The sequence below is a fragment of the Fusarium poae genome, chromosome 1 (assembly GCF_019609905.1).
Source record: "Fusarium poae strain DAOMC 252244 chromosome 1, whole genome shotgun sequence".
NCBI classification, from domain to species: Eukaryota; Fungi; Ascomycota; class Sordariomycetes; order Hypocreales; family Nectriaceae; genus Fusarium; species Fusarium poae.
The window spans coordinates 2,354,539-2,379,013 of NC_058399.1; the positions used below are offsets into that span (position 1 = coordinate 2,354,539).

General features: G+C 49.0%; 9 protein-coding genes across 9 annotated transcripts; 7 read left to right on the plus strand and 2 right to left on the minus strand.

Annotated features, from left to right (window-relative positions):
• Nucleotides 1-134: 134 nt before the first annotated feature.
• On the plus strand, nucleotides 135-1,645 carry FPOAC1_000765 (uncharacterized protein; the record flags this gene model as incomplete). The annotated part of the gene is made up of 3 exons (XM_044845376.1): nucleotides 135-359; nucleotides 767-1,141; nucleotides 1,199-1,645. 3 exons carry the CDS (start codon nucleotides 135-137, stop codon nucleotides 1,643-1,645), a joined length of 1,047 nt encoding a protein of 348 aa, XP_044711292.1.
• A 1,375-nt stretch (nucleotides 1,646-3,020) lies between these two features.
• On the plus strand, nucleotides 3,021-3,673 carry SYM1 (Protein required for ethanol metabolism; the record flags this gene model as incomplete). The annotated part of the gene is made up of 3 exons (XM_044845377.1): nucleotides 3,021-3,040; nucleotides 3,110-3,270; nucleotides 3,327-3,673. The coding sequence occupies 3 exons, from the start codon at nucleotides 3,021-3,023 to the stop codon at nucleotides 3,671-3,673; spliced, it is 528 nt and encodes a 175-aa protein (XP_044711293.1).
• Nucleotides 3,674-4,594: 921 nt separating this feature from the next.
• FPOAC1_000767 (uncharacterized protein) lies at nucleotides 4,595-5,652 on the plus strand (the record flags this gene model as incomplete). The annotated part of the gene is made up of 2 exons (XM_044845378.1): nucleotides 4,595-4,922; nucleotides 4,979-5,652. 2 exons carry the CDS (start codon nucleotides 4,595-4,597, stop codon nucleotides 5,650-5,652), a joined length of 1,002 nt encoding a protein of 333 aa, XP_044711294.1.
• Nucleotides 5,653-6,380: 728 nt separating this feature from the next.
• KRE33 (killer toxin resistant protein) lies at nucleotides 6,381-9,748 on the plus strand (the record flags this gene model as incomplete). Its single annotated transcript, XM_044845379.1, has 4 exons — nucleotides 6,381-6,397; nucleotides 6,453-6,638; nucleotides 6,697-9,486; nucleotides 9,538-9,748. The coding sequence occupies 4 exons, from the start codon at nucleotides 6,381-6,383 to the stop codon at nucleotides 9,746-9,748; spliced, it is 3,204 nt and encodes a 1,067-aa protein (XP_044711295.1).
• Nucleotides 9,749-10,562: 814 nt separating this feature from the next.
• On the minus strand, nucleotides 10,563-11,135 carry FPOAC1_000769 (uncharacterized protein; the record flags this gene model as incomplete). The annotated part of the gene is made up of 1 exon (XM_044845380.1): nucleotides 10,563-11,135. The coding sequence occupies one exon, from the start codon at nucleotides 11,133-11,135 to the stop codon at nucleotides 10,563-10,565; it is 573 nt and encodes a 190-aa protein (XP_044711296.1).
• Nucleotides 11,136-11,761: 626 nt separating this feature from the next.
• FPOAC1_000770 (uncharacterized protein) lies at nucleotides 11,762-12,132 on the minus strand (the record flags this gene model as incomplete). The annotated part of the gene is made up of 2 exons (XM_044845381.1): nucleotides 11,762-11,987; nucleotides 12,038-12,132. The coding sequence occupies 2 exons, from the start codon at nucleotides 12,130-12,132 to the stop codon at nucleotides 11,762-11,764; spliced, it is 321 nt and encodes a 106-aa protein (XP_044711297.1).
• Nucleotides 12,133-13,329: 1,197 nt separating this feature from the next.
• On the plus strand, nucleotides 13,330-14,327 carry FPOAC1_000771 (uncharacterized protein; the record flags this gene model as incomplete). Its single annotated transcript, XM_044845382.1, has 4 exons — nucleotides 13,330-13,362; nucleotides 13,420-13,522; nucleotides 13,578-13,712; nucleotides 13,774-14,327. The coding sequence occupies 4 exons, from the start codon at nucleotides 13,330-13,332 to the stop codon at nucleotides 14,325-14,327; spliced, it is 825 nt and encodes a 274-aa protein (XP_044711298.1).
• A 598-nt stretch (nucleotides 14,328-14,925) lies between these two features.
• FPOAC1_000772 (uncharacterized protein) lies at nucleotides 14,926-16,438 on the plus strand (the record flags this gene model as incomplete). The annotated part of the gene is made up of 3 exons (XM_044845383.1): nucleotides 14,926-14,992; nucleotides 15,047-16,002; nucleotides 16,361-16,438. The coding sequence occupies 3 exons, from the start codon at nucleotides 14,926-14,928 to the stop codon at nucleotides 16,436-16,438; spliced, it is 1,101 nt and encodes a 366-aa protein (XP_044711299.1).
• Nucleotides 16,439-19,891: 3,453 nt separating this feature from the next.
• FPOAC1_000773 (uncharacterized protein) lies at nucleotides 19,892-24,153 on the plus strand (the record flags this gene model as incomplete). Its single annotated transcript, XM_044845384.1, has 4 exons — nucleotides 19,892-21,734; nucleotides 21,791-22,123; nucleotides 22,177-23,332; nucleotides 23,382-24,153. 4 exons carry the CDS (start codon nucleotides 19,892-19,894, stop codon nucleotides 24,151-24,153), a joined length of 4,104 nt encoding a protein of 1,367 aa, XP_044711300.1.
• Nucleotides 24,154-24,475: the final 322 nt, after the last annotated feature.

The following is a 24,475-nucleotide window of genomic DNA, read 5'->3' on the forward strand; positions in this document are numbered from 1 at the left end:
GAGAGACTAGAGCGCGTTTTTATCCGCCTTTCAGTCCCATCCAACCGTCTGCGTATAGCTTCATTCGAAGTCCATACCAGCAAAACCACGACATCACTCACGACACAATCTTAGAAATCTTCACCTAAGTCATAATGGCCCGCCCCAAGAAGACAGCTGTCGAGAAGCAGCAACCTGCTCCCGTTCCTATTCCTCCCCAGCACATCCAGCAATACCCTCAACACCCTCAGCCTATCGCTGCTGTCCCCCAGCAAACAATGGCCGTTCCCATGCCCGCAGCTGTCGCTGTTCCTCAACCTCAGGCTGTCATGCCGCAGCGCGTTGTCGATAACGACAGCTTCCTTCGCGTGCGCGATTCGGTAAGTTCTCAGTATTTTATCTGGTTTTCATAAACTCCACGCGCCCATTCCCTCGACTATCGGGCGCAATCGAGCCATTGTGTTATTTGCTTTTGGCCAAGTTGCGCATGATTTGTGATGCTTGTCAATACAAGGCCATGTAACAAAGCATTTTTGAAGTATGGCAACGAGGCGAATTATAAGCCCAACTTCGCTAGAAGAGTGATGTGGCTTTGATAAAGCTGAGACGCGCTGTCAGAGCTGGTCGCAATTCCATGTCTTTACAAGCGCACAGGAGCTCTACCCCACCATGCCTTTGTTATCCATCCCTAACCCCACTCACTTGTACTCGACTTCATCCTATTGTCGAGTACAAGCCACGTTCAAGACACATTTTAGAAACAGTTATTCTAACCTTTTCTCCCTAGGCCGTTGGTCGCTTGACTACCATTCTTGAGCTCTTGAGATCTTTCACTGCCGACTATGTTCGCCAGACCAACCTCCTGCTTGGCGAGCCGACTGCCGAGGGCTCCCAGGACAACCTTCTCGCCAACTTTGAGCATGCCGCTCAGCAGCTGATTATCAACCCCCCTGAGCTGGCTCCTCCCGTCGAGGAGAAGAAGGAGCGCAAGAAGCGCACCATTGATCCTAATGCGCCCAAGCGTCCCTTGACCCCTTACTTTTTGTACATGCAACACGCTCGCTCTATCATCGCGAACGACCTGGGCGCTGAGGCACCCAAGGGTGCGGTCCAGGAGGAAGGTCAGCGACGATGGGCTCATATGGGCCCTCATGAGAAGCAGGTGAGCAGAAATTTGACGAGAAGAGACGTAAATGAAAGTTACTAACATGAGTATCAGGGTTGGAACAATGCTTACCAGTACAACCTCCGTCTCTACAACGCTCGTGTTCACTCTTACAAGAACGGCAACCCTGTTGCCAAGGGTATGACTGACGAGGAAGCGCTCAAGTACGCTGAGGATTTCCAGATCCCCATGCCTGAGCTCAAGGACGTTACCCAAACTGAAGCACCTGCCAATGACCAGGACACTATTGCCGAGCAACTTCAGGCTGTGGCCGCTGCTCCCGCTGCTGAGGAGCCCGAGGAGGCAGAAACCCCTGCCAAGACCCCTAAGAAGGCCGCTGGTGGTCGCAAGCGTAAGGTGGCTACCCCCGCCGCCGCTGCTGAAGAGAAGCCTGCCCCTGCTAGCCCCGACAAGAAGCGAAGGCGATCCACCAAGGCCGCCGCCGTCGAGCCCCAGGAAGAGCCCAAGAAGTCGGGTCGCAAGAAGACTAAGAGCTCTTGATTGCCCTTCCTCTATTCTCTCTTTCTAGGTTCGCATTGGTTTATCTTAGTTTTCCACAGCTCTCCGTTAAGCTCTTGGAGCAGAATTCATGCTGGCAAGATGCACGATACCTGAGGAGACTGTATATACATAGGGTGGTCTATAGGAGTTTTGTGGCGTTCTCTATTGCTTATCAATATTTCAGATGGGTTGTTGGTACTCATGGACGGTAAAATCAGGGGTTTTATCAAAGATAGGGCTGGGAGGTGGGAAGGCTCATTGGACTGTGTACGATGCCTATGTTGTTTTGACGTCCACGCCGATGCCGATATGAATGATCTCAAGCATATTGATTCTCTGAAAGTCTCTGTGAATAATGCTCAATAGTCTGTTCTTGGTGTCTCGTAGAACCACCATCTTTTCGTGCAATGTATGGCTAGCGATGGATTGATTGATGCAGCAGCATATTGAAAGTACCATCTCATCGGATATCACTTGTTTGCCATAGATTAGTTTATTGATGTGATCTGTGTTGCCTTGCTGGTTTGATACTAGGCAGTCATAAACAACCTCGTATGTGAGCTGCAGTGTAAAGAGACATGACTTGTCCTTCAAAACGGCACCGCGCCGAGTTCTGGACCGACATGAAATCGGGTATGTCTAAGTCATATGCAACTTCAGTAAGTCACAACGCAATTGTATTTTTTCTTTTTTTCTTTTTTCAAGCCATTATGGCAAGGCTACCCCTGGGCTACCTGCTGAGGGTAACTTCAACTGGAAGTTCTGTAGTTTGTTTCGTTCTGGCAACGAATTATATACGAAGAAAACGCGTCTCTAGTGGTGTTGTTGAAGGTCAATGCATGTATTCTTGAGACATAGGCGTTATCGGTGTGCATGTAACCGTGCTCCCACTCTTATCGGGACGTGCCCCTAGAAGATCGCCAGCTCCCGCAGTGGGACACAAAAAGTCTGGAGCCCCAGGTCAGCTTGAGGCTAAATGTGAAAGAGATGAGCGAGTCTGAGTGACAGCCAACTTCTATCAAAGCGCCTCTACTACGTCATGCCCTTCGCACCTACAGCCTCAATCGTCTTCTACCTGCCTGAGATCTGAAGCATCGAGCCTTTCTCTGTACGCTTTGTGAAAGGGCCTTTTTCAGAGAACGCGCCCCTGTTCATCAGTCCTCTGAATCAAAGAGACTTTTCTCTACGACTGCATAGGCGCCCTTGTTAACTCGACTCGACTCACTCGCACAGGACAGGATAGGCGCGTACTGTTGTCCATCTAACGTTGTGGCTTGCGAAAAAACGAAATTCTAAGCATCTGTCAATCTCCCCAAGAAGACCATTAAACTTTGACTACGCCCAAAGTAGATCTTCCCGAAGCAACCTCATCGCCATGTCGTCTTTTATTCGTTGGTAGGTCTGATCAAGTTGATCGCATTCAATACAGGCATCATTGTGTCGTCCATGCTGATCTATATCAAGGTACAACGCCAGATTGGCTGCGCGTCCATTGCTTACTCAAAGTGTAACCACGGCGTTTCTGTTTGCTACTGGTGATGTTACAGCTCAACAGCTTGTCGAGAAAAAGGGTGCTCAGAAACATGACTTGGTTCGAACAGGCCGAATGGCCCTCTACGGTGGCTGTGAGTCTTCCCTCGACCCTAAGCTCTGTCCACAGACAAGCATTGACTCTTGACAGTTGTTTTCGGTCCCGTTGCAACAACTTGGTTCGCCTTTCTCGCCCGCAGGGTCACCGTGAGAAACAACAAGAAGGCTGAGGTTCTCGCCCGTGTTGCTTGCGACCAGCTTGGCTTTGCGCCTGTCATGATAGGTGTCTTCCTGGGTAGCATGGCCACCATGGAAGGCAAGAGCGCAAAGGAGCGCATCGACAAGTCCTGGTGGCCCGCTCTAAAGGCTAACTGGATGCTCTGGCCTGCTGTCCAGGTCATCAACTTCTCGCTCATCCCCTTACAATATCGTCTTTTCTTTGCCAATGTCATTGCTATTGGCTGGAACTCGTATTTGAGTTGGGTCAATTCCCAATAGATAAGGACCGGTTTAGAGAATCGTCTTACTGGCCATCTTCATATAGAAATAGACGCATGTGTTTATACAGTACCAGGTTGATACTCTGCTTTCACACGGTCAGGGAATATACGGCGCAGAAGAAATGAGATCAAGCGGATTAAAAGGGCTCTACCATGTTTCATTAGATGATATAGTTCTGTATACTAAACCATCAGAAGCACATGACTTCTTGTCTTCATAGTCATCTTACGGATCTCATTCGTCTTGGAGCACGGGATGGGCTGCCAAGACTCATGATACAGCGGCAATCAATGTCCGAGCTGCCATGGATCGGTTATCAGTGAGATCGGGGACAAAGACCCATGATAGCCGCCGTAGGCTTGCGTCTCCCGCCATTTTGAGTCACTTTCAGGTTCTAAGCGCCCTGTTACAACTGCGGAGAAGCCCCGTGATGGAAATCAGGTGCAGTGGTTGGGGTAGGTCCGTGTTTAGAATGCTGGGCGCGATGTAGGGGGAGGGAGACAGAAATAGTCCAACTCTTGAGTACTAATCAATATCTCACGAAGCGATAACTCAAATACAGAACTTCCTGAATTTTGTTATGACAATCAATAGAGATAGCGTGACGGAACATGTTTCTATTTTTTTCGACCAGAAAAAAAATATTCTTCTTAATTAAGGAAAAACATCAAGAATGAATATCCTGTTCACATGCAGTCTGTTCTTTTATGTCACCAAGTCAGGAAGCCGTTGTCGCTGCCTTAGGCCACAAATAGTTAGCGTAAGAAACCCTGCCCATCGCAGCGCAGCCTTTTCCCAGGCGGCCAAATCCGGGTTTGAGATACAACCGAACAACATCAGGAACTCGTCCTGACGTTTAAAACCGCCCCTCTGCTCGCTCTCCAGACTCTGCGGTCCCCCCGCGCCTGGTAACTCATCATGTTGCCTTCATCAGTGCGCCGTGTCGTCGCCTCCGCCATCTCCTCTACCCCTCAGACCGGTGTTGTGTCTTCCTTCGCCTCAGCCACTATAAAAACGACTCCTGTCTTTGTTCAAAATCAACAGCGACGATACTCCTCCTCGAAACCCTCCAAATCCGATAATGGCCCCAACGACATTTCAGCTGACCAGTCGGTTCCTGCTACTTCAACGCCTAAGTCCGGCGGCGAGAAGCGGAAACGCAAGAGCAACAAGGATGCCTCCGATCGAGCGGCTTCTATGAAGAAGCTGCCCAGCGTCCCCAGCACGCATCACATGTCACAAGAAGGTAGGACCCCAGAAGACTCCAATTGCGTATCTAGAATGGTTACTAACCAGACTCAGCTCTTGGTCTATCAAGTTTCTTCTCACTACACAGACCGATCTCTGTTACCCAGACCATGCCCCGAGCCGTGACCGATGAGCACTTTGCCTCCATCTTTGCCGCACGAAGCAGAAACAACAAGCTGGCTGACACCGAATCGACGCTCTCCAGTACTATCGAGCAGCTGGAAGGTCCTATGGCCCAGATGACCATTGGTGGACAAGAGGGCCAGGAGGTTATGCACAAGGTTGATATCAAGAACCCCGATGGTACCGAGTCGAGCATGTACCTCCAGATTGACACCATGTCTGGGGAATTTCTCCCCTTCCGGCCTCCTCCTCTGCCACAAGCCCAGGCTGCTGGCGAGCCAGAGAACGCTGTCGCGGAAGCGGAAGCCGTGGAGGACGTTCCCCAGCACCGTGTTTACAAAGCCCTCTTCACCATTGAGGAGTCTACAGACCCCGATGGTCAGATCCGCATCATGGCTCACAGCCCCCGAATCATGCAAGATCAACCGCGCAGCTTTCTCGAGCGTCTGGCCCTCCGCCAACTCAAATTTGACGAGGCACAAGGCCGCCGCGACATGCACGCTATTAGTGTGAAGAGACAACGGAAGCTCAAGATGAAGAAGAAGAAGTACAAGAAGTTGATGAAGAGGACGCGAGTCCTGCGCCGCAAGTTGGACCGAACTTAGACATGCGTACATATTCCCCTAACCGTCCGAGTCCTCTTTTTGATTCTTCCCTTATCTCGCATATGGGACTTTCAAAGGACATGTTTTCATTCGTGGTGTCTGGGCATGATGGTGATGATTTCTCTACAAGTTTGGACTGGCATTGCGATCCGAGACTTTTCATATTTACATAGACTCGCGCGTAACAATCATCATTCTGAACAAGTCGAGATACTTCTTGCCGTGACATCTGTCTCGGATATATGAATCCTGTATGATTAGCTGTACAATTCACTCATTGATCCTTGCTTTCTGTCTCGTGCATGTATGACGGTGCATGTATGACGGACGATTGTTGTTTCATCAAGTTTTGTTGAACTACTCATCATATAGGGTAAAACTATCATGCGTACGAGTTGAGTCGCAAACATGATTGTCAAACTAATTCTCGTGACTCGTGAACAATATCAAGCAGCCACTTGGTTATTGTATCAAATGAAAGCCAGGATATATGTGAGTGTTGAACCCACACCGAGCGCCACCGGGCTTGACTCCAAGAGTTCTCGGTGAGATCGGGAGCTAACTTGGTCAACGCCCCACTTCTACCATGTCTCACCGACGTTTCACCGCCCGGCAGAATTTATCTACCGCCAAAATTTTGGATTTTTGAGCCAGGTCCCACTTGAAGACGAGATCGCATTTGCGCCCAGGTATTTTCATAGCAATCCGCTGTAGAAAATTCTGAAAAAATGCAGCGCAAAGCGGTGTATGTTTCCCTTTTGGTATCTTGAGCTTTGTTTAGTATGCTAACAGTATCATAGTGACTCGCGCATTCCAGCGCTCATTCAAAATGGGTTGCAAGAGAAGAAGAGAAGCTTCTTCGTCGTGGTGGGAGACAGGTCAAAAGATGTGATTGTTCGTCTGCACTACATCATGTCACAATTTGATATCAAGCAGAACAAGTCTGTCTTATGGGCTTATAAGAACAAGCTATTGGGCTTCACCAGGTGAGCAATTGTTGAAGTCCCTTCGCTCGATGTGAGTCGGCTAACAAAAGGTTCCAAGTCACCGAAAGAAGCGCGAGGAAAGGATCAAGAAGGAAATCAAGCGAGGAATCCGAGAGGCCAACACCGAGGACCCCTTCGAGCTATTTGTGTCACTACACAATATCCGATATACCTACTACAAGGAGACCGACAAGATTCTTGGTCAAACGTTTGGCATGTGTATTCTGCAGGACTTCGAGGCCATCACACCCAACATCCTTGCGCGAACGATCGAGACTGTCGAGGGTGGCGGATTGGTCGTCTTGCTGTTGAAGGGCATGAACAGTCTGAAGCAGCTTTACAGCCTTTCTATGGACGTGCACTCGCGATACAGGACTGAGGCCCACGACGATGTGGTGGCTCGTTTCAACGAGCGATTCATCCTGTCCTTGGGCAGCTGCAACTCTTGTTTGGTCATCGACGACGAGATGAATGTACTTCCCATCTCAGGTGGTAAAGGTGTCAAGAAGCTACCTCCTCCCGACCTAGACAACGCCAAGACCGAGTCTCAAATCGAGCTCGAGGCTATGAAGGAGCAAAACGAGGGCCGACAGCCAGTGGGGCCTCTCATTTCTCTCGCAAAGACTGTCGACCAGGCCAAGGCTCTTATTACATTCACAGACGCTATCGCCGAGAAGACACTACGAAGCACAGTCACTCTGACCGCGGCACGAGGTCGCGGAAAGTCTGCGGCCATGGGTGTGGCTGTCGCAGCCGCTGTTGCGTACGGATACAGCAACATCTTCATAACCTCGCCTTCCCCCGAAAACTTGAAGACTCTTTTCGAGTTCGTCTTCAAGGGCTTTGACGAGCTGGGTTACGCCGACCACGCCGATTACTCAATTATTCAGAGCACCAATCCCGACTTCCACAAGGCCATCGTCCGTGTCAACATCCACCGACAACACCGACAGACCATCCAGTACATTCGCCCTCAAGATGCTCACGTCCTTGGACAGGCTGAGTTGGTAGTGATCGATGAGGCGGCAGCAATTCCCCTGCCCCTTGTGAGGAAGCTGATGGGTCCTTACCTTGTCTTCATGGCATCCACTATCAATGGTTACGAGGGTACAGGTCGCTCTCTTTCTCTCAAGCTCATCAAGCAGCTGCGAGATCAATCACGCACTGCTTCCACAGCGGGCGAGGGCATGGAGATTGCAGACCGATCAACTGGCAAGACGTCAAAGACTGAGGAGTTCCAGGCTGGACGTAAGCTACGAGAGATCACCCTGTCTGAGCCTATCCGATATGCTCAGGGAGATGCTGTTGAGAAGTGGCTCAACACTGTGCTTTGCCTTGATGCAACCCTGCCCAAGTCAAAGTCTAACGTTAATGGATGCCCTGATCCCACTCAATGTCAGCTCCTCAATGTTAACCGCGACACACTTTTCTCCTTCCACCCTGTGTCTGAGAAGTTCTTGCAACAAATGGTTGCGCTATATGTTGCCAGCCATTATAAGAACTCGCCTGATGACCTGCAGCTTATGAGTGATGCGCCTGCGCACGAGCTCTTCGTTCTTGTTCCTCCAGTTTCCGAGGATAGCGCAAGATTGCCAGAGCCCCTGTGTGTTATCCAGGTTTCGCTAGAAGGAAAGATCAGCAGGCAGAGTGTCCTCAACAGTCTGAGTCGTGGACAGCGACGAAACGGTGATCTTATTCCCTGGCTTGTCAGCCAACAGTTCCAGGATGAGGACTTTGCTTCTCTTTCTGGCGCCCGAGTTGTCCGAATCGCCACAAACCCCGAGTATGTTTCCATGGGCTACGGAACCAAGGCTCTGGAGCTGCTCGTCGATTACTACGAGGGACGCTTTGCCAGCCTTTCTGAGGACGAGGATCAAGTTATGGAAGAGACGATGACTCGAGCCACGGACGCCGAGCTGGCCAATGCTAACCTTCTCGATGACGATATCAAGGTGCGAGATATCAACAAGATGCCACCCTTGTTCTCCAAGCTCTCCGAGAAGAAGCCCGAGCCGCTGGATTACGTGGGTGTGAGCTACGGTTTGACCAGTCCTCTTCACAAGTTCTGGAAGAGGGCATCTTTCTCTCCTGTGTACCTGCGACAGACAGCCAACGACCTCACTGGCGAGCACACTTGTGTCATGCTGCGACCTCTTGAGAACAGTGGTGACCGAAGCTGGCTTGGTGCTTTCTCTCGAGATTTCCAAAAGCGATTTTTGTCACTGCTGTCATATCAATTCCGTTCATTTTCCCCCGTAACAGCTCTCAGCATCGACGAGTCTGCGAATACCGGTGCAAAGTTGGACTCGTTCGAGATCCAACCACTTGCCAGGTCCGATCTTGATATTTATATGACTCCTTTCGATCTGAAGCGACTTGAGTCATACTCTAATAACATGCTCGACTACCACGTTATCCTCGATCTGGTTCCAACAATCGCCAATCTCTACTTCACAGGACGTCTCAAAGAAAAGGTCAGCTTGACAGGAGTTCAGCAGTCCATTCTGCTCGCCATCGGATTGCAGCGCAAGGACATCGAGGTCATTTCAGGGGAGATTGGTCTCCCTACACAACAGCTCCTCGCCATGTTTATTAAGATTATGCGCAAGGTGACTGGACACTTCGCTGAGGTTGTCTCCACTTCTGTGGATGCAGAGCTTCCCAAGGCCGAGCGTCTGGGCGTGTCACGCGAGAACGCTGATGGCGCTCATGACGACGAGATCGTGGATGAGCGTTTCGTGCCCCTGGCTACTACTCTCGACGAGGAACTCGAGGAGGGTGGTGACGAGGCCTTGAGGGAGCTCAAGAAGAAGCAAAGAGAGCTTATTGACTCTTTGCCCCTTGACCAGTAAGTTGCCCATCGCCGATCGACGACATACAAAAGCTAACAACGAAATAGATATGAGATCGAGGGTGATGCTCCCGCGTGGGAAGATGCGGAAAAACAGGTCAAGAGCGCGACCAAGGAGGGCAAGTCAAACCCTGTCGTCAGCGTGAAATCGTCCAAGCAGAAGAGAAAGGCTGGCCAGCAGACGGCAGCCGAGGTCTACGAAGAGGAGTTCGGAGAGAAGAAGAAGAAGAAGAGCAAGAGATCGAAAAAGTCGGATTAAATGGGTTGTAGAGTATACTAGGTCTGTTACTGGGAAAGGCGTTCTGCTTGATAGACAGTCGTGTCGTAATCAATACCGTTTTATTACCGAAAATCGTCTAACGGAGCTGATACTGCATTGAATAAATGACGCTCTTGTCGAGTCGTCGAAAAGGACGTTATTGATACTTTCTGGGTAGGGAAAGGTTAACGGCAATCAGTCTGTTGCGCTTCAATGGACGATTGGTAAGATACTGTGAAGTCTATTTCTTATAATTCCCGCTTCCTTCATGTGGATTGATACTTTACGACACTTGAGCCAGCCCACCATTGGAACACAGTCCTTATACTACAACACTAGGAACAGCAGACGTACGTACACACATATCATCCGTGTTTATATAACCGTCGCAAGTTGATTAGTTTCTAGGTCATTCATTATTAGGTCACGGAATAAACTTTTGTAGGAATCAGAAGAAACTCAGGGGTATCAATTTGTCACTATCAGCCTTTCCCTATCCTTCCTTGCCTATCCTCAGCACTCGATAATCTCTATCGCTGCACCGGCAGCTGTGCTTTTATAACTTCCCCCGGGGCAGTTCGTTAAGCAATGACCTTTCCTGTTTCAATAATATCCAAGATATCAGCGATCCTGCGCTTCTGTCTTAGTTAAGAAAGTCTCCGTCACAGCCCATATCCATCATGGGATAGGAGCAGTTGAGGGGTTGCCAGACCCTTGATACTCTTATGGCATCTCTGTAGAACGGGTCTTTGGATCCGAACTCTCAGTGTTAGCAGAACCTCTGATTGTGCTCTCGTCGTTGACTTTGGCACTCTTACGCAAGGGTATTCTGCTGATCTTCAGACTGCATAATAGCCTCGAGGGCCTCGAGGTCAGTCCTACCTCCATCAAAAGAGGAAACGGTAGAGGCAAGTTCGGCAGGTTCGGAGTCCAAGAGATAAGAGGAAGCGGTAGAGGCAGGCTCGACAGATTCGATTTCCGAGACAAAATCCTTTGCAGCCAAGTACCAGAAGCCTTCCGGTACCTGCCGAGGAACAATTGGCTTCTTGACGAAGTACTTACGAGCAAAGTTCTCCTTCCACTCGTTGTACTTCTCTTGAGCAACTTGGTCGCGAAACATCCTGACTTCTAGGGTCTCGTTAGCAGCTTCACCATAACCCCGGAACAGATTTGCGAACCAAGAGGGGCAGGAATCGTTGTTGGGACATCCTGATAGCAAAGGCTGGATTTCCTTCTCCTTGGGATATTCGCACTGAGATGCGAGAGGAAAGGGTGCGTTTTCGTCGTTTGCTTGTTTTGCATCGACGCGCCAAGCATTACAAGCAATGAAATAGCCAAAGAGAAGCTCACCACAATGGCAACATACTGTTTCGACCTTCTGACACATGTTGGGCAGTTATTCAAAAGTGCAAGTGAACAGTTTTGTCGGATAGTGTGTTGTGGGATGCAGGTGTAGATGGTTTGCGATGTCTTGAAGACTTTGAAGAATAGAAAATGCCTGAAGAGATGAGCAGCTTATATAGTTTAGGCAAATAGGAAAACTGTGACAGTATCATTGTGAACAAGACGTGTGTTATTGGTGACACGTCCGAACTCTCAAGGGATATGAATAAAAAGAACAATGCATTATGAAGATCTTGGATTTCAGCTAGAGATTGGAACAATGTATTATGATATATGAAGAGGTACATTTCCAAGCATTGTGTTCTCATTCACTCCTCCTGGCAACTATGGGCATTATATACAGAATTCCATTGTCCGATTCCTGTTCAAAGAACAATGAAGGTGATTGAAGTCATGTAGAGCTAGCTATCTTACACTAGCCATAGATTTCCAAATCCTCTGGTCTCTCCCCTCTAGTCTTCTCAGTCTAATTCATATATCATCTCACCAAGAAAGTGCAGGGGCTCAAATGCATTGATTCGACCCTCTCATCATATCTCAGGTGTTTTTGGGTCGTCCATTGATGGATGAGGTATGGCTAGTAGTAGTTAATTCAGTAGTCGTAGGAATCTACTTGGCACTTGTATCTCCCTCTAAAGAGTCGCTTGATTTGATAGTTGGGGCGGCTGTCGTGGAGACTGTGGCCAAAGTTTCTTCATTTAACTGCGAAGCTGAGATGTCGGTTGAGTCATATATAGCAAATTGCCCTGGCATATTCGCCCAGTCAAAAGCTGTAATCTCTCGGTCACCGAAAGTCTTGAAAAGGGAAAGACAGTATGGGAATTCCGAGTATGTACTGAGTGGCAGTCAGCTCGTGGCAGGCGGTGTACTTTGAGGATAAGTTACGAACCAACATAGAGCTCGTTTGTTCTGGGAATTGCAGCTACCGCTCGAAGGGATGCAGTCTGCCCAGACGGTAGAATAGCATCCGAAATAGTCATTGATAGTATTACAGTACGTATTCGTTGACGAAAGAGAAGCACACAGCCATGTTCGCCAATCTAAAAGCCAGGACACATCAGTTTATCGTGGCTTTCTAATGTGAAACCGATCCAAGAGAAACCCGAAATATCCCTACCTATGTCGGGAGAAAACTTAAAGAAACCACATGTTTTACTGATCTGTCTGCCATGAATGGCATCTCGTTCTTCGATCGTTGCCAATGGGGTCACCATGGGGGGCAGCATCACCAAGCCCAGGAGGGCCAGCAGGGTGAGTCTACGCACTCTTAGCCATTTTGTTGACGAAGGAATTTAGAGCTTGGAGAAAGAAAATTAATCCAAATTCACTTGAGGTTACTCCGGCTTTTAAGAGTAAGGACAGAGGACCAGACAACCACTGCTGGGATCAGGCTCTGCATTCTATGGCGTCTTCGCCAAGACACAGTTCAAAGAAAACAATTCACTGGTATCTACCAAACCGCAGCCTGATTTTGTTTTCGTTGATAGGTATGCATATATATTACAAAAGATCCTTACCAGCTGAATACCTTTCCTGCTGGTTTCCGTAACGAGGCCTTCTCTATCAAGTGAGTACCCTACTTTCACCGTCTTGGCGTTCTTGGAAATCCAGTAGTTCAGGCGGTTGAGATATCCTAATGATATCAGGCTGGAGAAAAGTAGATACTGGAAAAGCTCATTATCACGAGAACCACAACCTGATGTAGAAGAATAATAAGTGGCGTAAAGACTCTCGGTATCACTAATCGAAAGCCACGACGGTCCTTACTTACATATGCCTCTCAATTGTCCATTATTCTGCTTTCGATCTGTTTGACCAAGTACAATCGAACATAAGCTGCACTTCCCAGATGGTTTGGTAACGATAACATATATAACCTCGGCGAATGACCGGACATGAGAAGTATCAAATAAAGGGCAACCAACTAACTTTTTCTGTTGGTTCTGTATATAATCAGTTAACCCAATTGGTTGTCTCGTCGATGTTCATTCATGTTACTGGTGCATGCCCATGGAAGGACGTTGCCATGAGCTCCGATCTCGGCGACGAACCCAGCTTGGAGCTTCTCCTCACGGGTATTTCCAGCGACACAATATCAGATATAAATATGCGACAAGTCCGACATTCTATTCCAATTCAATAAGTCGGTTCCATTAATCGAATTATTAATCACAATCATGGCTGAACAGAAAGATAGATGGTCTACCAATGTTTGTCATCGTTGCCCTTCAGATATATTGCTTGATACTTACACAGACGGACTTTAGGCGTACCAACACTCGGCTTCTTTTGTACCCAAACTTGCAACAAAAGTCGTATCATGGTTAGACTTACAGAAGGATGACGTCCTCCTTGATATCGGGTGTGGTGGTATGTACTTGGGTCTAAAACTCATGGTTGCGGAGCAGTTGGGCTGATTGTCTAGATGGCATTTTGAATGCCGAGTTTGCCAAGATCCTCTCACAGGGGACAGGGTCAATGCATGGTATCGACAGTTCATCATCCATGATTGGGGCTGCCCGGGACTTGTGTAAAGATCACAACAATTCGACCTTTGAGGGTGAGTTTTCCAAAACCGCTTCTACTTTTGTTCCTAGCTTACCCGTTTCTTTTCTATGTAGTTTTGGATGCTACACAGCTCGTTTCGAAGCCGGAACTTCAGAAAGGATCTTTCAACAAAGCCTTTTCTAACGCAGCTATGCACTGGATTCTACGCCCGGAAGAGACTCGTGCCCAGTTCTTTGATGGAATATATGCTGCGCTGGCCCCTGGTGGCACATTCGCTTTTGAGATGGGCGGCCTAGGTAACGTTTCTGAAATGCGGGCGGCGATTCTAAGTGCTGTAGCTCGCCGAGTAGGGTTGGACAAGGCTCTGGCAGCAGATCCCTGGTTCTTCCCTGATGAAACATGGATCACGAGTGCCCTTGAAGCGGCCGGTTTCAAAGTTGAGCGGGCAGAGCGCGAGTGGCGACCAACACCTGCTGACAAGGGCGGCGTTGAAGGTTGGGTTAGGCTAATGGGAAGCCAGTTACTCGATGCAGTGGCCGATGAGAAAGATAGAGAAGAGGCGGCACAGGAATGTTCGAATGTGCTGAAAGAAGTGTGTCGCAACCCTGGCGGAGGAGAAACCATATCCTATGTTAGACTGAGAGCCATAGCTCACAAACCCGAGTAACGGCATTCAAAGAAAACATATTTCTTCGGCATGCTTCGAATTGGTAAAATAGCTGTAAATATGTAGCATCGATATATCACAACCTTTAAAATCAGTGAGTCAGCTCACTATTACAAGACTTGTTCATTAACATGAAAGCGATAAACATTCGGAGCATCGGTGTTACCCTGTAGCAACTCTGATTAGTCATTCCGTGAATCGAAGATTCTAGGTTCCTTTGCGTCAGCTTTCAGCACTCAGCAACTGCCTACTTGCATTTGCCTCAGGGGCAACAAAGCATAACCTAGGCACCTGCCTTTGACGTAGATTGACGTTGAGAAACCGATGGTTGTGTTTCTTTAAATCAAACAAGAGGGTTTATATTGGGGAGTTTTGATATCAACGTCATCTTCATAACCTAGACCCTTGACATACCTTACCCACCCACTACAACCTAAACCATCGTGAACACACCCCACGTTTTACCAGCAAGGTCACTGACAATACCATGTCCGAACACGATGCCCTTGTTTCATCGTATAGCCACCTGGCCAAGTTTCCCAGGGCAAACGAGGCATTACAAACGTTGAAAAAGGTGGCCTCCATCGTGAAACCAATTATGCGAGCGCGTAACTGGAAAGTTCGACAGTTGGCCGAATTCTATCCCGAGCAGCACAATCTTCTAGGTAGGTTTCATGGCGAATCTTTGGAGTGACTATTATGTTAAACGCAATCAATAGGTCTCAATGTGAACCGCGGAGCCAAGATATGCCTTCGCTTACGGCATGCTGGAGATCGCAACCAGTTTATGCCCATCGAAAACGTTGTAGATACTATGCTCCATGAGTTGTCTCACATTGTCCACGGTCCTCACGATGCCAAGTTTCACGCTCTTTGGGATCAGCTTCGAGACGAACATGAAGGTCTTGTTCTCAAGGGCTACACCGGCGAGGGCTTCCTCTCTGAAGGACGACGCCTCGGAGGGTCGAGGATACCACCACTCGAGGCTCGTAGACTGGCCAGAGAAGCTGCAGAAAAACGTCGATCACGTCCCGGTGCTGGGTTAGGCAAGCGTCTGGGGGGATCCGCCCCGCGTCCAGGCGAAGACATTCGAAGTGTTATTGCTAATGCTGCTGAGCGGCGAAATAGCACTCTCAAGGGTTGTGGCACAGACAAGCTGAGCGAAATCCAGATCCAGAACATCTCTGATTCTGCCACAAAGAATGGTTTTCGAACACAGGCCGAAGAAGATGAGGCTAACGATGCAGCCATTGCCCAAGCACTGTGGGAGCTGGTGCAAGAAGACAAATCAGTCAAATATGGCAGCTCTTATATCCCGCCAACAGCCGACAACCCTACTGGGAACGGCGGTGGATCAGTAATTCCAAATGGGAGGCTTAGTCGTAGTTTAGAGAGTTCTAGAGAGCTTGCGAGTTGGACATGCGACACTTGCACTCTGCGCAACCCTGGCAATTACCTCTGTTGCGACGCTTGTGGGATGGAGCGGTCCGCAAGGCCAGGCACAGAAGCGGTTAACGATAACCGCCGATCAAGATCGCCGGTTTCTGAGAGACAACCTGCTATTGTTGACTTGACCCAGAGTCCGCCACGGGATCGGCGACGACCCTCTGTTATGACATCGCGGAAATCGAAACCACAAAGTGCAGCACAAGGAACCGCATCTTCAGGACCTCAAGTATGGGAGTGTAGCTTTTGCGGGACGGAAATGCAAAAGCAGTGGTGGACTTGCTCAACTTGCGGGAAAATGAAGGATAATTCACGATAGTTAGTCACAGAGAATCGCATAGGTTTTGGTATGAGAGGATGGGAAACTTTGTGAGCGAATCAATGCTTGGACCCCTGATTCTTGATTCTTGATTTTGTCGATCAAATATGACTTCATTGATGCGCTGCTCGATGGTATGGATAGACTCACCTTACGACCATGTCTTGGCTTCCAATCATGAAGTGGACTTTTTTCCGAAGCGAAGGAACAAGGTGCAGGGATTAACCAAGATCGTGCCCTGAGAATCGCAAGAAATATGACGTTAAAGAGGGATCCGGAAAAGCGCCGATTAGAATTGGAGATGATCTGCAAGGCGGGCTTGGACGCCATGGGCCTCTCCGAATAGGACCCTAGCAGAGCCCGATGGGTTGGAGACAAAGAAAGAGTCGGTTGAAACAACAGAAGATTGAAGGGCTGACGCTTAAAGCGGCTACTGAAGACCATCGTGGTTCGAACTACTGAGGGAACAGAAAACTTGACATCCTTAACTCAGGATACAGAAAACAAGTGGTCCTACAGGGAGCTTAAAGTACCCAAAGTGACCGAGTTATTATGTTTCTCATGAAAAGAGTTATATCTCGCATTAGACTTCGAGGGATACCCATATCAATGACAAGAGTTGTGTTTCTCCGACCTAGATTCGTGACTAGTAAAACCGCACAGGAACCTTTTTGTCAAATTGGTCCTTGGGGTCTAGATGTCTCTAGGATCAATTCTAGACCGCCCCTGCATCACCACAAATAAACAGAAACATGCAGCTAACTATTCGGAATGCATTTGTCGGAAGAATCTGTGCATTGTGCTACGCATCGTAACGCAATCGTCGAGTTGTCAGCTTCGTACCTTAGAGTGTGATAGGATGGGCACAGTAAGACTTTCTGTTGCAGTCACAGTGACAGTGGACTGATTGGTCAAGTCGTCGTTACATATGTACTGTACTGTACTGTACTGAGGCCCTGGACAGAATGCAGGCGCCTATCAAAGGGCAAACGAGCTAGCTTAGTACAACGTATGAATCCCATGTTGTATGGATCGATTTGCTCTTCTGCTGACTAGATAGCCCATATACGTAGCATGTTTTGCTTTATTCAACGTTAAAACGCAAATGTATCTGCGTGCCTGAAAGCCCGCTCGCCTTATTCGTCGGCTCCCACGATCTCCTGTGTCGTGCATCGACGGGTGGGTACTTTATACGCTTGGTACAGGGTCAGATGGGGATGCGAGTGTAACTGCAACCACATCAAGCCAGATAGTGTATGTGCTACATGCTGCACTGTAACAAAGCTTCTCGACGGATCCTTGCCAGCATCACACGATGCTACGCATTGACAGAGACACGTTGGTGAGGCGGTGATACCAGAATGAATTGAAAGCCCAACATTCTCTCGTGCGAAACAATAATCCCAAAAGCTTGGTTCAGTTGGGTACCGGTAAGGTGCTGCCGTGTAAGTTGTCTTTTAGTCCCATTATGCCTTTTTGTTCCAGATGACAAGCACAACTTTTCTGATAGGGCGAGCAAGCAAAGGCTTTACTGGTAAGAGGATTGGGGTATGCGCTATGCCGCAATGGTTAATTCGTAAATCTCATGATGGATTTTGGGTTTTATGCGCGAAATCCCATTCGACAACGGGCGCGAAAGAGAAGAGAACCATGAGGAGAACGCTGCAGTGTGGTTGGGTAACTTTCGTGGCTCCAACGTTGTCGAACGGATGAGACGGGTTAATACAATCCGATAAGAGCAGGATTCCTTCGTTTACTGGCATGCCCTGGTTGCGGGGATCGATGTTATCCATTCCCATGGGATGCCCTGCCCCCACGAACAGTGCCTAGATAGTTAGACAAGGCCAGACCGCCCTATTTTTGTGTCTAAATCGGTATTTTGTACTGCATCTGCGTTGAATTTGGGCACAAACGTTGGAGTAACTCGCCCAATTTGAACACAGGTATCAAGCCTCGAGCATCGTCCGACCACCTTCGGCTTTGAGCATGCAAGTGTTCTGTCCGGCCTTGGCTTGTGTGAAAAAGAACACAAGGCTGGTGTTGTCCCGTGCTGCAGGAGCAAGCTAGGTGGTAGCAGAAAACTTGAGACACACATAAGCTCAAGACACAGAAAATAAACAGCCCAGGAGCAAGTACAAGACGGCATAAAATGACTAAATTATTTCGTCTCTTGAGCAAGTAAAGTCAAGTTTTCCGGGACCCCGAGGATCGGTTCGACTTGCGACAGACTTGGCAAGTAAGAATGGGGTCGCCTTGCTGATGCTGGTGAGCTTTGGGGCGCCAGAGCTAACTTAGCGTGCGATTCTGGGCTCTCGTAGATTTGGTCTCTAACTACATAGTATGACCGGGTGTCTCGACGCAAGATCGTGGGAATTCGAACAGGTTTAGGTCTCAGTCAGGCTCAGGAAAATGCAACAGCAATTCATGCCATGTTATGTTGATGGGTTGAAGTTCAGAAAGAAGTTTCTCTTCTGTCTATTCACCGCAGGAATCAGGGCTTGCAACTGGAGCCATGTCGTTCCTCCCTTAGTACTGTATCGTGCTTGCCGTATCGTGCTTGAGATCGGCATTTGATGAACAAGGTAGGGTGGGCCCGGCTGTGGAGGCGATCCCGACCCTGGACGAGGCCGCGGCCCTCCTAGAGGTGAAGAGCCGGCTACGACCGCCCCACTCACCAGCACTTTAAAGTGGAAAGAACCTCCACTCCCCACTCGCCCTGCCCTGCCCCCGTAGGTAGCGTAGCCCAGCACCACTGCAGACCTTCTGCAAGGCGCTGGAAGGGGGACCGGGAGGGTGTCGGTCCCTCCAAGACCACTTGTGATGGGGGAGCTCTACCAACCAAACCCCCTCCCGCTGGGCCGTACTGTCTATACAGGCAAGTTACCTAGCATGTACTCTTTGAGTAAGACTAGTATGTGTCAGGTACCTGTACCGTAGACTTAGTAACTTAGTAGTAGGTGTAATACAAAGGCAGAGAGACACCCCAGAGCCCAGTGCCATCAGGAAAGTGTGTCAATTCAGGGTCCTAGGTTGCTGGTCCTTGCCTGCCTCGGGTGTCGACTTTCTGACAGGACTGAAAATCAATGCCTATTCCTTCCAAATTCAGTTGCACAAAACTAAGGCTTGTCTTTTTCTCTTCTCATCCTTCCTTTGTTCTGTCTCTCGGATACCTGTGGCTGCATTAGCATCTGGTCCAACCTCTCTACAATATTTCATCCCGTCTTACCCTGAGAGCATCATCACTCTTCCGACTCAACGATCTACACCTTGTCCGAGACGCCTTTCTTACTCGTCCAATCTCTCCATACTGAGTCGGACTAATATCCCAAAGATCTGGTGCCGCAACAATACCTACAACGATTTCAGCCCATTCGCAGTCTCCCCAATAGTAGCTCTTCTCTTGTTCATGATAAACCGACCAAACCGTCTCGACACACCCTTCAAAGTCTAATCCCGTCTCCGTCGACGCTGCACCCAGAGAAGCTAGATCCTGGGCCACGCATTGCCCAACCTTTACGGCACTTTTCCCCCTCTGCACCATGCCAATTCCCAGTCGACGGCCACTTGTCGATTCATAGTACATCAACTCCACTGACCACCTGCATTCGCCTCGCTTTGACGAGGCCGAGACCGACGGCGCCCTGGCCATTCTTTTGCCTAAAGCCATTGCAATCACAACTTGCAACTTTCAATACTCACCCTCTGACTATACAGCCGTCGCGACCTGTTAACGGTTTCTTCACAAATCAAGTCGCTCGGAAAGGCGTTCATTCTCCATGCCTTATAACGCAGCACCGACATGAGCCCTCCTGCACAACCTCGTGACAGCAGCCAAACCCGAGCTATTAGGCTCGCTGGAGCTGCACACGATGCTGGTTTCCCATTGCATCGCTCCGAACCTCATCATAACCATATTCAAGCTCCTGTTCCAACCGTATTTGATCATGCGCGGCCGAGAGCTACCTTCGACCTAGTGAACGATGTTAAAAGTCAAGATGCTACTCCGCGACCGTTCACCGGAGGACGTTTCCTCAGAGACTTGGGTGATACCTCCCGTTCACCTACACAGAGTCCTTTCCGCTTGACAATGCCAAGCATGTCTCCTGGCCAGCTCGCATTTTCGGCTATGCAATACCTACCCGTACCAACCATGGTTCTTAATAATTTGAAAACGGTTGTCTTGGCAAACGAAGCCATGGGTCGAATGTTGGGGATTATTACAGAAGATTCAGAAGACGACGACACTCTCCCTACAATCGAAAATCTACGGGGCCAGACACTTTCCCAGGTCGGTGTTGATATTCTTCAAGACGGACAGCCTGTATGGGCAACATGGGAGGCATTTCTCGATTCTCAAGTGGAGGAAATGGGCGTGCGAACTGCAGCAAAAGATTCGCGGCGGCCTTCCCAGCCTGGAGACGATGCCACACCCACCACGAGTACGATGCCCATCCCTGATAGGCGTCCAAGTTCGGCCTCTCGCAAGCCTCAGGATTCTGTAGTCGAGGTTGTGATTACACGTAAAGGCGTCAAAAAACCAAAGCTTGACAATCTCTTCAACCCCAGAGAAACCGATACTCAGATCTATGCCAAAATGATCATCACTATATGGGAGCTCGAAGACCATCAGATCTTCTTCACACTTACCTTTACCAGCACAGAATCCCCACCATCAACCCTCCACAACCATAAAAGAGTAGTTGCGAGACCGAGTATTCTTGAAGCTGCCGAGCGTAAATCCATCACCCACTCGAACCCACCTTCAGTTGCGTCAAGCCGAGATTCCAACTCGCCGTCGTTTCACAGCCCAGGAATTGTCACTATGTCCTCCAGCCCTTTCCCACCGATGGGCCCACCGTCTGCGGCGACTCACTCAAGCACACCGTCACTTCTGCAAAAAATGTTGCTGATGAAGGACGCCCTTCTGAACAATACTCAAATGCCTATTCTTGCCATGTGGAAGGATGGCAGTGTCACATTCCCAAACACTGCGGCCCGGAAGCTCTTTGAGAAAGAGGCACCGCTTGACACGTCTTTAAACGGATTCGAACTCATGCAATACTGGCATATTTACAACGAGGATTTTTCAGAGCGTCTTGAAACTGAAGAAACACCTATATGCAAGCTGCTAAAGACTGAAATGCCTTTCACTGGATTCAGAGTCGGCATGTATGATGAGAGCAGAAGCAGACGAGTGTACGATGTACTCGGTGAGGCAATCCGTGACGATTCCACGGGTGAGTTCCTTGCAGGTGTCGTCACAGGGCGCGATGTCACGGTCATGACGGAGGAAATCACGCAGATCAAGGAGCGAGATGAGGAAAGATTCAAGTTAATTTGTGATACCATGCCTCAGCTGGTTTGGACGGCGACACCCGACGGTCTGGTCGACTTCTGGAACACGCGGTTCTACTCTTATACAGGCTTATTACCAGAGGCCAGCCTTGGCAAATTATGGGTGAATGCTTTCCACCCGGACGATTTGCCCGAGGCTGAAAAGAGATGGAAACACTCTCTTGAAACGGGTGAAAGTTACGTGACGGAATATCGTTGCCAAAGTAAAGAGGGTGAATGGCGTTGGTATCTTGGTCGAGCGCTGCCTCAGCGTAACAAAGAAACTGGACAGGTCGAGAAGTGGTTTGGTAGGTGTTTCCACTCACTAACTGAAGATTGACATGTAACTCACACTGCATTGTAGGAACTTGCACAGATGTCCACGAGAGCATTCAGACAAAGATGGCTATGAAGCGTACACGACAGCAACTTCTCAGCGTTATTGCCCATTCCCATGTGACAATTTTCACCGTCGACCCGAACCGAAAAGTCACGATGCTAGAAGGTGCCTTGATCTGGAACAATACTCATGAGGAGAGCCATGATGGAACGAGATGGTTCGTTGGCGAGGACATGTACACCGTATTCAATCGCTTGACTGCACAACTGGCAGACGGGGAACGTCCAGAATTCCTCGAACCCATCGAGTTGCTTCTTGATGGAAAAGCTACCGAAGATGTCAAGGAGCACGGCATTGGTAAGACCTGAGTGTCCAGTGAGAGCCTAAAATGGCCTGCTAACCTGAAGAAGATGATCGTTGGTACCGCACTCGTTTCCTCACGATGGTTGGGAAAAGGGCACAGGAAGGAGACTCCCGGCACAACACATATGTGGAAGGAGTTATCGGCGTTATAATGGACGTGACCGAGTTGAAGATCCGCGAAAAAGCACTGGAGAAACAATCAAAAGAAAAGCGAAAGGCGATGGCAAACGAAGCAGCTGCCAAGGAAGCTAACAGGCTGAAGAGTCAGTTTCTCGCCAACATGTCCCACGAAATTCGAACACCGATCACAGGAGTGTTGGGAATGGCCGAGCTACTGATGGGAATGGAGTTGGACCAGGAACAGCAAGAATATGTCGAAAACATCCAGAGCTCAGCGACATCTCTCCTCACCGTTATTAACGATATCCTAGACTTTTCCAAGGTAGAGTCTGGACGGTTAGATATCGAGGAGGTGCAGTTTTCCTTGTCGCACATCGTCAAGGAAGTAGGCAGGATGTTGCAATTCGCCGTCGAACGAAAGAACCTCGACTTTCAGTCAGACGTGGACGATGGAGTTGAAAATGACCTGGTCGTCATCGGAGATCCTGGCCGCGTGCGGCAGATTCTCACCAATCTCCTCACGAACAGTATAAAATTCACGAATCAAGGATACGTCAGATTCTCGGTTGTTACTGAGAAGGAGACATCAGAAACTATCGAAGTCAAATTCACTGTGGAGGATTCAGGTATCGGCATTCAGGATGATGTTCGCAAGAAATTGTTCCAACCTTTCAGCCAAGGCGACGCCTCAACGGCCCGGAGATTCGGTGGTACTGGATTAGGCCTGACAATTTGTAAGAATCTTCTGGATCTCATGCATGGCCGTATTACGCTGGAGTCGAAGGTTGGTGTTGGAACTCGGGCCACCTTTTGGGTTCCTTTCAACAAGCCAAGCGGCCCGGCAGAAGCCGGTCTTGCCAACGCTGGTGCCATCCCTGATCGGCTTCAATCCGAATTGAGCTTGTCTTGTAACAGCTCGGAATATGACCAGATAATTGGCACTCCTCCAGTATCTGAAGGAATCCAGGGAAACACTTCAGGATCTCGCCGTGCTCGTTTCGGCATAACGTCAACTTCGAGCCCTGATCAAGAACTTCCACCATCTGAGAGAGCCAACATTCATGTGTTGGTGGTCGAGGACAAGTGAGTTATATATAAACCCGTAAGATACAACACAGCTAACTGGCCGCAGCCCTATCAATCAGAAGATTGCTACCAAAACGATCGGCAGGCTTGGGTTCCAGGTAACAGCTGCTTGGAACGGCAAAGAAGCTCTGGAATACCTCGCTGGTGTTCAGAAGGGCATGAATCAGAAGCCGGATATTATACTTATGGATGTACAGATGCCCATCATTGATGGCTACAAGTGCACTCACCTTTTGAGACATCATATGCCGTACAAGCCCCTGGTCCAAGATGTGCCAATTGTGGCCATGACAGCATCGGCAATTCAGGGCGATCGCGAAAAGTGTACTAAAGCTGGCATGGATGATTACTTGGCCAAGCCGGTTCGGGGCGTAATTCTGGAAAAGATGCTTATACGATGGTGCCACGCACGCCGCCGAGTACCAACAGCACCAGATCCCTCTGCTTCAGACTGCTCGGAGATGAGCGAGCATTGTGACAACGCCGATATTCCTAATGTTGGAATTGACGACGATGACACACCACGTGGACTCGATGATTTCAACGGCAGCCCTATCACGCCTCGCCCATTAACGACTAATGGGTATCAGAATGAGCCGTCTCCTTTTGATTCTACAGAGCTATCACTTCAAGTTCGGCGTCAAGAAGGAGAGACAGAGTGGTCTAACAAACTCCAAGAAACAAAACTCATCGACGCGGCAGGTGGACCATCGAGCTACCGCAGGAATTCATATCACGAACTACAGACTGGGGACTCGTTGACGGAGGAGAACGTCAACAAACTAAGGAGCGAGAATCAGTCAACAACACGCCGATAAGTGCGTGGAGCCATTAGTGGTAGTCCGGAGCCGCGGACCGATCGGTTCAGCAGACCCGAAGCTACAAAGACACCTTATATTCGATCGTCGATCTATCTTCCCCTAATGGACATTTACTCCCACATGTACAGGTCCCATTTAGCGTGGAAACATCCTTTTCTTTCTTTCTTTCACCTATGCTTTCAGCTACAGCATTTGCGACAAAAGCGTACATGCATCATCAATACAGACGGTGGGAATGGCGTTGAACCGGTTGCCGCTCACACTTTCGTGTGCGGAAGAATTGCGGCGGAGAGCATAAAGGGGACCATATTGACTTGTC